The 12,436-nt window shown below is 39.7% G+C and overlaps 2 protein-coding genes across 4 annotated transcripts in view; both read left to right on the top strand.

Moving 5' to 3' along the window:
* The first annotated feature begins 11 nt into the window (after positions 1 to 11).
* LOC110526566 (transmembrane protein 41B) lies at positions 12 to 7,516 on the top strand. The gene is made up of 7 exons (XM_021607642.2): positions 12 to 566; positions 1,441 to 1,558; positions 2,112 to 2,240; positions 4,321 to 4,414; positions 4,540 to 4,644; positions 4,836 to 4,974; positions 6,310 to 7,516. The coding sequence occupies exons 1-7, from the start codon at positions 464 to 466 to the stop codon at positions 6,477 to 6,479; spliced, it is 858 nt and encodes a 285-aa protein (XP_021463317.1). The 5' UTR covers positions 12 to 463; the 3' UTR covers positions 6,480 to 7,516.
* A 3,808-nt stretch (positions 7,517 to 11,324) lies between these two features.
* Positions 11,325 to 12,436, top strand: part of dennd5a (DENN/MADD domain containing 5A) — a 59,071-nt gene continuing 57,959 nt past the window's right edge. For 2 of the 3 annotated variants that reach the window (XM_021607633.2, XM_021607632.2), the window contains exon 1: positions 11,327 to 11,597. In XM_021607633.2, the coding sequence (XP_021463308.2) occupies positions 11,498 to 11,597 (100 nt within the window). In that variant the 5' untranslated portion in view covers positions 11,327 to 11,497. Of the gene's footprint in view, positions 11,598 to 12,436 lie in introns of all 3 variants that reach the window. The other variant, XM_036980958.1, reaches the window with a different exon arrangement.

Here is a 12,436-nt window from a genome sequence, read left to right as displayed (position 1 = left end):
CTCACACTGTCTTGCAGTCAGTAAATAAAGACAACAAAATATTATGAAAATGGAAAGCATGTCATTGCAGTTGGCTAGTAGATTTGAAGTTTTCAGCACGATCTTTCATGATGATTTGGATGACATCATAACATCAGAACAACCAACCAACAACCTAGTCACATAAATGAAAGCCAATAATATTACTGCTACTGTAAAAACGACAATAATATACTATATAAACAGTCAACTCTGTGCTGCTGTAACATTGTTTTGGAAATGCAGGGTGCCCCATGGTGGCACTGTGGGGAAAAGGTAGAGAAACAAACTCAGAAAAGGTGAAAGGTTGTGGGAATGTGTCAATTTGCTGGTCGCCGGTTGGCAAAGTGGTCTCTCGTCTCTTACTTTCAACTTTGACAGAAGCCCGGTGTATTACACCCGAGGTCGGTGTAGCTAGATCGATATCTTAATTTAATAAGCGGACATGGCCAAGAAACGAAGAGAAAGACGAGAGGCCGATAGTGTTTCGTCAGTAACGTTACACGAGGAACCAAAGACAAAATGTAACGAGGCACAAACCCTCAAAGGTATGTATAGATAACGACGTTGCTATCCCGGCTAACTAGCTAGTATAGCTAGCTAATTTACTTGTGTTCTTCTAATTGATTAGCTAACGTTAAGATACATTACTGTTTATATGATGTGGTAAACGTCTCGTTAAATGTTGCTAGCCGGCTTGATAACTAGCCAGATGGTTGTGAAATGCGGATATGCTGTTCTCAGTCAGCGTTAGCTAACTAACGTTATTAACAGTTGATTATCAAGATTCAGAAGTTGCTTGCTTTCAAGGCTGGTGGTGGTATGACGGAGTTGAAGCACAGACAAAATGGGTTAGTTACCAGTATATTTGTTTGAAATTCATATGATCAGGTTAGTAACTTAGTAGCTTGCTATCTATCCAGCCACTGCCAGGGGCCATACCCAGTTTGACATTAAGTTACTAGTGTTAATCAGTGTCAATGACAGAACTACTTGGATGAAGTCAGGAAAATATTAGTAGGCTAACCATGTAATGTTATTCTTATATAGATGGAGCAACACAATTATCATAACAGGATGTTACACAATGCATACTTTATTTATACTTTTTTAATTTATTTAACCTTTTTATTTAAATAAACATAAGCTTGGAGTCATGTGATAACATAGGCAGATGTATTCTAACTTTGATGAGGAACTAGTCAGTTTCAAGGATTATATATCTTGAATGGTTTGACTACATAGCATGCTTCATGTACTCTGGGGAAATCAACCAGGAACTAGAACAACAAGTGATGCAAAGTGAAGCAAGACATTACATGAGGCTTACTGCTGTTGTCACAGAAGAATAGAGGCTTATCAAGATATTTTTAATTTGCTGACTGTGTGTGCTATATAACTTAGCTACTCCCCTCTCCACAGAGACTCAATACACTGGAGGGGGCTCAGCTCGCATGTCTCTCCTCATCCTGCTGTCTGTCTTCACCTGCGCTGCTTCTGTCATGTACCTAGTGTACAGGAATTTCCCAGAGCTCAACGAGTAATTGTTCTCTGCATTTATCTTTCCAGCAAGCAGACTCATGTTTAGAGAGTTACTTTTGTACAACATTTGTAACTTTTGTGAAACAGCCTACCAAATGGCATTCACCAGCCAAGTTAAATAATTTCATTAAAATGGTTCTCATCATTAGCTGTGATAACTGTTGATGGATTATTTTATGGAGTGGAAATGGATATGATTTTATAACGGAGCATTTTCTCAATTCAATTCTGATGGCAACTAGCCATCAGAGTTTAGAAGACACCTGGGACGTCCGAATAGAGAACAAAGAAAGTATCACCATGTAAAGGCTGTTTGGAAATATGACTATTACAGATATATAGGAGCCTGTTATCAATGATTATCACAGCTAATGATGAGAACCATTTGATTTAAAATGTCTACAGCCTAGTATGTCACACTCCAATAGAGACAGTCACGTTTTAATTTCTGTTTCTGTAAGTGTCAAAGCCCTTGCACACAGATTCACACATTTTTATTTATCCACAACATTGTATGATGGTGAATTGATATACACGTTTTTTCATTTCAGTGATGAGATGGCTACTATTAAAATCCCCAAAGATATGGATGATGCCAAAGCCTTGGGCACTGTACTTTCCAAATATAAGGACACCTACTACACCCAAGTGTTAGTAGCCTACTTTACCACCTATATCTTGTATCCTTTTGGGTAGTAAATGTATTGCAGAGTTGTTAACGCTTGGAGGATTGAGTTACATACTTATTAGCTGTTTCAACATGCATCATGTCTGCGAGCCCCCCTATGTAATCCAGTGGGTCAGCAGAGGAGAGCGACAGACTGGGAAGCGGGCCAAGACAGGCTTTTGTTACTCTGTGATGGGCCTGTTGATTGCATCATCCCTAATCTCCCCTACCTTTCTCTCGCCTGCTCGGTGTACCTCTCATTCATTATTTCCTTTGAACAAAGCAGCCAGCCAAGCCAAGGCCATAGTAAAGGCATGGGCTTGCCTCTGGATAATGAATGGAGAAGTAGGAGGTACAGTGGGCTTTGATCATTGAGTATTAATTCAGGTGATTCTTGTGTGTTCACAACAACCACAGAGTGCAGTACATTTTCCTTCATTTTATGACAGGAGAAGACAGATTAAACTTAGTTCAACTTTATCAGTACAGTAGGTTCTAAGGACTTCCTTTGAAGGCATGATACTGCATTTGTATTCATAGTTCATACTGTGTAGTGTTAATTCATATTCATCAAAATAAATGTGCTCTCAATATGGATGATGTTTACATATGAGGTGGTACAATAACATGCATAGGACCATGTTTTTCTCCTCTTTTATAGCGGATACTTCTGCACAAATTAGTCCTGCAGCCAGATCTATAATCAACTTGTACTGTATGCTACTACAGTGGAGTATGTTTTAACAATACTGAACAAAAATAGAAACGCAACATTTAAAGTGTTGGTCCCATGTTTCATGAGCTGAATAAAAGATCCCTGAAATGTTCCATATGCACAAAAAGCTTATTTCTCTAATTTTGTGCACAAATTTGTTTACATTCCTGTTAGTGAGCATTTCTCTTTTGCCAAGATAATCCATCCACCTGACAGGTGTGGCATCAATAATCTGATTAAACAGCATGATCAATACACAGGTGCACCTTGTGCTGGGGACAATAAAAGTTCACTCTAAAATGTGTAGTTTTGTCACACAACCCAATGCCGCAGATGTCTCAGGTTGAAGGGGCATGCTAACTGCAGCAATGTCCACCAGAGCTGTTGCCAGAGAATTTAATGTTAATTTCTCTACCGTAAGCTGCCTCCAATGTCATTTTAGAGAATTTGGCAGTACCTGCCTCCCAACCGCAGACCACATGTAACCACGCCAGCCCAGGACCTCCACACCCGGCTTCTTCACCTGCGGGATCATCTGAGACCAGCCACCCGGATAGCTGATGAAACAGTGCCTTTGCACAACAGAAGCTTCTGACAGTTTGTGCAGAAATTATGTCTCAGGGAAGCTCATCTGCGTGCTTGTCGTTCTCACCAGGGTCTTGACCTGACTGCAGTTCGGTGTTGTAACCAACTTCAGTGGACAAATGCTCACATTCGAGGGTCACTGGCATGCTGGAGAAGGGTGCTCTTCACGGTTGACTCCCAGTTTCAACTGTACTGGGCAGATGGCAGACAGCATGTATGGCGTTGTGTGGCCGAGCGGTTTCCTGATGTCAACGTTGTGAACAGAGTGCCCCATGGTAGCGGTGAGGTTATGCTATGGGCAGGCATAAACTACGGAAAACTAAAACAATTACATTTTATTGATGGCAATTTGAATGCACAGAGATAGGATCTCGTCACGGTGTCTGAGACCCTTTGTCGTGCCATTCATCTGTCGTCATCACCTCATGTTCCAGCATGATAATGGAAGGCCCCATGTCGCAATGATCTGTACACAATTCCTGGAATTTGAAAATGTGTCAGTTCTTCCATGGCCTGCATGCTCACCAGATGTCACCCATTGAGCATGTTTGGGATGCTCTGGATTTATGTGTACGACAGCATGTTCCAGTTCCTGCCAATATCCAGCAACTTCACACAGTCATTGAAGAGGAGTGGGACAACATTCCTCAGGCCACAAAATATTATAAATTGTTGCATCTTGCGTTTTTATATTTTTGTTTAGTGTATTTTTGTGACTGCATCCACAAGTGTGTGTGCACATACTGCTGTGTGTTCAACCCTTGAGCGGTATTCCTTGACGCTACTGACTCAGCCTCCAGACATTTGCAATCCCTGGATCCATCTTCCTCAGTATCCTGTCTGGTTATCTCTACCCCTTCCCCCTGGCTCTTTTCCTCGTCTGCCTGGTGAGTATACTATTGACACAAGGAGAACTATGACTAATAATAGTGGTGACATTTACAAAATGTACTTTGACTCTGTAAACCAGACTCTGTTTACAAAATGTACTGCCTCTTTCACTGTTTCCCAGTGCTCTGGCCTGGGGGCTTCCTTCTGCTACATGCTGTCTTATCTAGTGGGGCGACCAGTGGTCTACAGATACCTGACAGAGAGAGTCCAGAAATGGTCCCAGCAGGTAAGACCTTTTTGGAAGGAAAAACAGGTTGATTTGGTACGTGAACAGCGTAGGAAGTTGTTGATATGAGAGTACAAGCAAACTTTTAACAATTTAGTAACACCCACAGAACAGTGGAGTCTTAGTAGGGGGCTAGTAGCCTCCAAGCCTTTCTGTGAATGACAGGTTCTGCTATCTGTTTTCAATTGCAGGTTGACAAGCACAGAGATCATCTCATCAATTACATTATATTTCTGAGGATCACTCCCTTTCTCCCCAACTGGTTCATCAACATCACCTCACCCATCATCAATGTGCCTTTGGGGTTCTTCTTCCTTGGTACTTTCTTTGGTAAGGCTAAGATATATCAAACTCCAGTATTTCCTTCTCGGTAGAAAACAGTGTTGATAGTGCTGCATTGTTTTTATTGCTGGGCTATTTTTGAATCTCATACCATTTAATACAGTGGTCACCAAACTTTTCTGAGTCAAGATCACTTTTGCAGTCAAAAAGCAAGCTGAGGTCTACTGCTCAGATTTTTTTTACATTAACCTCACACAAACAGTTTTGTAGGAATGAGGTTTGGGCAGTAGGCCTTATACATTATCACAGCATATTGGCTATATGATTGGCCTGCCAATATTGTTAATCTCAGACCATATTATATTTCAAAACTCGAGCTTTGATAACAAAATAGATTAGTTGGTTTAGCATTTGTGAGGCACTGTGGAGCATGAATTTAAATAATTCGCTTTTAGATTTTACTGGACTGATGGTACCTGCGTCTGATGGTCAACATGGTCAAATCACGACGTTAGTGATCTTCAGCTCGAAAAGTCAGAGCTTTGGAAAGATGCCTGAGTTTCCGACTTGGATGACCGGTCAAAAGATTTTTCCCAACCGCCTCTCACGGTCGCTGCTCTCTCCTTCCTTTCCTCCGGTGAGACTGACCAGACAGAGGGGACACACTTTTCCACCTAAGGGCGAAACTCGAGTCATGGTGGCATCTGCCTCATGCACAAATTCATGTTGTTCCTATGACCAGAGAATGTAAAATATTCTTTGATATTAAAATCGACACGACGAGCTGCTAATAAAAATAAAACGCAGGGCTATCGATACTTGGCTACTCTGAACCTTGCAGCTGAACCTGAGCGGAAGTACGGAGAAGGGAGTTTTATAATAGTGTTGAATAAAAACAGTGACAGCGCTGAATATAAACTTAAACATGCACTCACTCATAAAAACGGTAGCTCTTTGCTGTATTCGCTGACAGTCTCTCTGTGATAATGGTTTTAAAAGTTATTAAATCTTACATAGGCTAGTAGCCTATTAAACTTAGCTGTAGCCAGGGTCATGGAATTCTGCAGCCACGGTGATTTGAGCTATCCGATTGGGCAGCGCTGTAGGTGCACTAGATTTTGTCTCATATTTGCCGGTCGGCCGGGTAGACGGAGTTTGTCTCTTCAGACAAAATTGTTAAAAAGGAACACTTTGCTTACCCGGTGCGCAGGGCTTTTGAATCAAGTGCATCTACGCTCAACACGATATTTTTTAAAAAAGGAGCGCAAGCCTTTATAATTCGCTGGCTTTTCGACATAAATATTTGGTGATTGACTAGGAATGCCTTAGCTATGTGTTGTGTGCCTTACAATACTGACTTCCTCCCTTATCTCTGATTGTCAGGAGTGGCCCCACCGTCCTTCGTGGCGATCAACGCTGGGACAACACTGTACAAACTGACGACAGCTGGGGAGGCAGTGTCCTGGAACTCTCTGATTGTGCTAGGTGTCCTGGCCATACTCTCTATCCTGCCTGTCTGCTTCCAGAAGAAACTGCAGCAGAAGATGGAGTAGGCCGGAGACAACTCATCTGCCTGCCTGATCCCCCAGCCCATCCCTTGGCTCAGGAATGGTACACCCCGCTGTCACTCACATAGTCCTGCCTGTTGCTGTCCCACACACCTGCTGAGGTTGCTGTGGAAACATTGCTGTTGGCCCAAACCTGACTCCTGTGTCCAAAACATGTGGTGGTGGCCACCTCAACTTTGTGCTCTACAAAGGACTAACTGGCCTCTGCTCATCCTCGGGTTTGTTCTCCCATTTTTGTTAAATGTTGCTTGCCTGTAAAACGATTTAAGGAAGGATACAGAAAACATCAGGCATCTGTCTTTAATATTGTTTTAATCACAATTGTTCTCACAAGTTCAAGCTACACTTCCCTCCTTTGTATTTCTTGAACCATGTTTTGAATTGATTTAATCTCTTAACCTGTGTGATATGGGTGACGTCAAAGCAATACTGATCAGAGTCGCAGTTTAGTGTGTTTGATTTTCACAACATTTTAGGACTATTGTTATGACTGTTTTATACACTGGTTAGAATGTGAGCATATTAAATCATTTAGAATGTTCTATCATTTGAAGATATTGTTAACACACCACCCTAAAATGATCTGTGTGCCATCAATGTTGACATGAAAAATATGCATATGAACACATAGTAAGATAAATATGAAACTCTTGATGCTTTTGTTGAGCCTATCAGTAAACATATGAAACGGCATATCAAGTATTGAAAACTAGTGTTTTGTATAATATTGTTTTATATTTGTTCTACTAATGGTGCTGAGACTCCCTCTCTGCCTGTGTGCTCTCCCTCGTGTGTGTCACCAGTCCAAATGTTCTGCCAGTTGAGAAATGCAGTAGTGGATGACCCAGCAGTGCCCTTTGCAAAGCTACCAATTTGATTTTTGGTTGTTCATGCTTTTCCCAGGTGTTAGTGATTTCACACTGCTACTTCATGTACAGTGCCTTCAGAAAGTAGTCACAACCCTTGACTTTTTCATAATTTTGTTGTGTTACAAAGTGGGATTAAAATAGATTTCATTGTCATATTTTTGTCAATGATCTACACAAAATACTCTGTCAAAGTGGAAGAAAAATTCAAACATTTGTAAAAATAAAACACTAATATACGCTACATGACCAAAAGTATGTGGACATCTGCTCGTCGAAGATCTCATTCCAAAATCATGGGCGTTAATATAGAGTTGGTCCCCCCTTTGCTGCAGTAGGTGTTCCAATTAATCCCAAAGGTGGTTAATGGGGTTGAGGTCAGGGCTCTGTGCAGGCCAGTCAAGTTCTTCAACACCGATCGTGACAAATCATTTCTGTATGGACCTCGCTTTGTGCACAGGGGCATTGTCATGCTGAAACAAGAAAGGACTTTCCCAACACTGTTGCCACAAAGTTGGAAGCATAGAATCGTCTAGAATGTCATTGTATGCTGTAGTGTTAAGATTTCCCTTCACTGGAACTAAGGGACCTAGCCCAAACCATGGAAAACAGACCCAGACCATTATTCCTCCTCCACCAAACGCACAGTTGCATTGGGGCAGGTAACGTTCTCCTGGCATCCGCCAAACCTATCTGTCGGACTGTCAGATATTGATGCGTGATTGATCACTTCAGAGTATGCGTTTCCAGTGCTCCAGACTCCAAGCGGCGAGCTTTAAGTGAAAACTAACTAGGCCACTCAGAAACATTAAATGTTGTCTTGGTTAGCAACTCCAGTGTATATTTGGCCTTGTGTTTTAGGTTATTGTCCTGCTGAAAGGTGAATTTGTCTCACAGTGTCTGTTGGAAAACAGACTGAACAAGGTTTTCCTATAGGATTTTACCTATGCTTTGCTCTATTCTGTTTCTTTTGATCATAAACTCCCTAATCTTTGTTAATGACAGTCAATCCCATAACATGATGCAGCCACCACCATGCTTGACAATATGAAGTGGCACTCAGCGATGATGTTTGGATTTGTCCCAAACATAATGCTTTTTATCCAGAACATAACGTCAATTTCTTTCCCACATTTTTTTGTAGTTTTATGTTCGTGCCTTATTGCAAACAGGATACATGTTTTAGAATATTTTATTCTGTATAGGTTTCCTTCTTTTCACTCTGTCAATTAGGTTAGTATTGTGGAGTAATTACAATGTTGTTTATCCATCTCAGTTTTCTCTTATCATAGCCATTAAACTCATTGTGAAATCCCTGAGCGTTTTCCTTCCTTCCTTTACACCACCCAAAGTGTAAGATCTTCACCATGCTCAAAGGGATATTCAACGTCTTTTAATTTTTTATTTTTTTAACACCTACCAATAGATGCCCTTTGTGAGGCATTGGAAAACCTCCCTGGGCTTTGTGGTTGAATCTGCGTTTGAAATTCACTCAATTCAGGGACCTTAATTATATGTATGTGTGGGGTACAGAGTTGAGGTAGTTATTTAAAAAAGTCATGTTAAACACTATTATTGCACACAGAGTGAGCCCACGCAACTTATTGTGACTTGTTGAGCACATTTTTACTCCTGAACTTATTTAGGCGTGCCATAACAAAGGTGGTGAATACTTATTGACTCAAGACTATTCAGCTTTTCATTTTTTATTAGTTTGTAAACATTTCTAAAAACATAATTCCACTTTGACATGATGGGGTATTTTATGAAGGGCAGTGACAAAAAATCTAAATTGAATACATTTTAAATTCAGGCTGCAACACAAGAAAATGTGAAAAAGAGTCAAGGGGTGTGAATACTTTCTTAAGGGACTGTATATATTTCTTAGAATCCAACCTGCATGTATCTGTTGGTGTGATGCCTAATTTATACTATAGTTTGGGTGCTTTGATGTGATTGGAGTGATTTTTATTCAGCCTTACCTGATGTCATTATATGAATTCTCTGCTGCTGTGAAACCTTCTGGTTGTGTCTAGAGGTTGATGCAGTGAATGTGCGCTTGGGCAGTCTTACTGTTGATGTTTCTTCAAAATCCATGTCTCAAGCACTGTCCACTCTTCTGCATCTGAAATCACTCATTATTTATGAAAATTGATTTTAAAAAGTGAGGAATAATTTTTTATATTTGGGTTATTAACGATCTTACTTGGATCAGCGTTTTAATCCACTATAGAAACCCTTTCTGAACATGAGAAAATATATCTCATTTGTTAGTATTTAATTACCTGAATTAATTTGTGTGGCCACGTAGCATATCTAAGGCTGTGTTTACACAGGCAGCCTAATTCATTTTTTTTCTCCCACTCATTGGTCTTTTGACCAGTCACATCAGATCTTTTCTCGGAGCTGATCTGATTGGTCAAAAGACTAATTAGTTAAAAAATAGATCAGAATTAGGCTGCCTGTATAAAAGCAGGCTAAGTGCTTCATAATGGCCACTTTGGCTGTGTTGACACAGGCAGCCAAATTCTGATCTTTTTTTTTTTTTTTTACCACTAATTGGTGTTGTGACCGATCAGCTCTTTTGCCAATAATTGGTCAAAAGATCATAACTGTTCTGCCTGTGTAAAAACAGCCCTACTGTATCCCAATCCTGCTGTTACTCATCAATTTCATGACCTGTTTCATGTGATTTAGTTGTGTTATTGTTCTTGTTGTTTGAAATTTGGGCTTCACCTTTTTGTTGTTCATAGAGGTTGCATCATTACCTCATCTTGATTGCACTACAGTAGTTTTCAGAGGGATCAAGCCCGATGGGAGATCCTGTAGCTGTTCAGTCAATACAAAGGGTGTGCTCTTATGAAAGCTGTTTTTGGGTTTAATAAATAAGAATATTTTGTTCCTTTGCCCTTATTACTATTATCACCCAATTTCATATCAGACATAATTTCTGGAAATTAATTGATACATATTTGCAAAAACTGTTTAAAAGTCCCCAGTAGTTTTATCCAATTTTTAAAGATCACTGCAATATTAGGGTGTTACACATGTTTCTTATTACAACTTTCCAACATTTTTTGATTTCATGCGGAGAATATTGAGAATATCTGCGCTGGCTTGGATGATTCTTGGTGTGTTTCCATTCATTACACTTGTGATCTTTACAGTGTTAAATTGTGCAAACTGATAATGTATTGCAATATGACCTGTGTTTGTAAATTAATTTTTGTACATCTTTTTGTCCAAGCTAATGAATGTTGGTTTATTATTAACATATTTATTTTGAAATCATAAAAAAATATTCTGTACTTTTTCTTTCTCACTGTCTGGTAAATGATTGGATTATGAGAATGTGACTCTAATGGCAAAGTTCTGCATGTTTTTACCGTGCACATTTTACCACATGGTGGAGCTCTTTGTACATGTCTACAGAGTTCAGCCCCACAGTTGCTTTGACTTATTTGACTTTAACTTTTTATCGAGTAGGACAACATTTTTCTTATGATTTAATGAAATATATTCAAAATTGTGCATCAGGCAACGTTTATTTTACATGTTTTTCCTGTTCCTGACATCTACTTCTCCTTATCTGTGCTTTGAATACTCAAAATAGAATACCTATTACCGTATGTGTATTACAACTATGGTATTACATGTGTATTACATGAATACAATTGTTCAGGCTAAATTGGTGAAATTGAAGTCTGCATTCAGTTGTACACTGGATGGTCTTGGCTACAGTGGAGTAAGAATACTATGGCTCAGGTTCATTATATGTGTAATAAGGCCTATTTAATGCTTCAATACTATAGCATTATTATTATAAAGGAGAGCATTTTACAAGATAAATCCTTAACTCAGGAACTGAAGGGTTAAATGCATAACGTAATCTGTAAGGAGTTCGCACATGCTCAGTGTGTTCCCTCTACGCAGCGGTAAAGCCAGGGGTTGAGAAGATCTGAGACCGATGAAAACAGCTGTACTTGAAGACCCATAATGCATTTCGGCTGGCATTCTGTTCTGATTTTCAGGCTTTGCAGTACATCCACGATGGCTGCGCGAAAACACTACGCGATAATTTAATATGCACCCAACTGACAAAGCAGAGGAAAAGGGTACCACGGGACCAGTCTCAAAATGACCACCGGCTTCAGCTCGAATTCATGTCGATTCGCAGATTATTTTGTTATCTGCGGACTTGACACTGAAAGCGGGCTTGAACCAGATGAACTATCCGGTAAGTGTCGGGAACGGGCTGGTGAACCAATAAGAATAATTCTGCATGGTATATAATGTATTTCCTAGTTTATGTTTATTTTATATAGATTTTAGAGTACAATATTATATTCATGTTTAGAACAATAAAAACATGACAGTTTATTTATAATGAGGTTGAAAACTGGTAATACTGTGTACATCAATAAGTAGGACGGCACACCAGTGTTGTTCATACAAGTTACCATAGTCTACTTTTCCATTTTATGTTATAACGTTACGTTTAGTCGTTTAAAATGGATTATTCCAATAAATGTTGTTATCTTGAAATGCTCGAGAATTGTAGGCCGTCGATGTTCCATAGCCCAGCTGTAATTAAAGACAACGAAAAACTGTTCATGGATTAATCTCCTCCTGAGTATAGCCAGCACTCATTGAGTGGTCAAAAGCAGGACAGACAGACATTTACATACGTAGATCACTGACCTTGATTGGGTGTTTCAGACCTCACCAGAATAAGACATGTTTCTATTTCTACAATTTGTAAATAACAGGGATGTTTCCCCTATCAGTAGTACCGTTGGTATTACCATACTGTCAATGGTAATTACACATGTATAAACAAGCATATATATATACAAGCAGGTTAGGCCAAAAATAGCTACATCCAAGAAGCACATATGATTTCTTAGTTGTTTATCACATCTGAACGATTTGATTGATTCTCCACTGCCTTCTTACACACTTACCCTAAGTGATAGAATGAAATTAATTGATCAATGCATGGCAGAAAGCAGAGTGCAGAAAACAGAGTGAAACTGGGGGTATCAAGGACCATAAGGTTCTCCCTGGGGGGGCAGA

The sequence above is a fragment of the Oncorhynchus mykiss genome, chromosome 6 (genome assembly GCF_013265735.2).
Source record: "Oncorhynchus mykiss isolate Arlee chromosome 6, USDA_OmykA_1.1, whole genome shotgun sequence".
In the NCBI taxonomy this organism is placed as follows: domain Eukaryota; kingdom Metazoa; phylum Chordata; class Actinopteri; order Salmoniformes; family Salmonidae; genus Oncorhynchus; species Oncorhynchus mykiss.
Note: the sequence above shows the minus strand (reverse complement) of the source record. Positions and strands in the feature narration are given on the sequence as shown.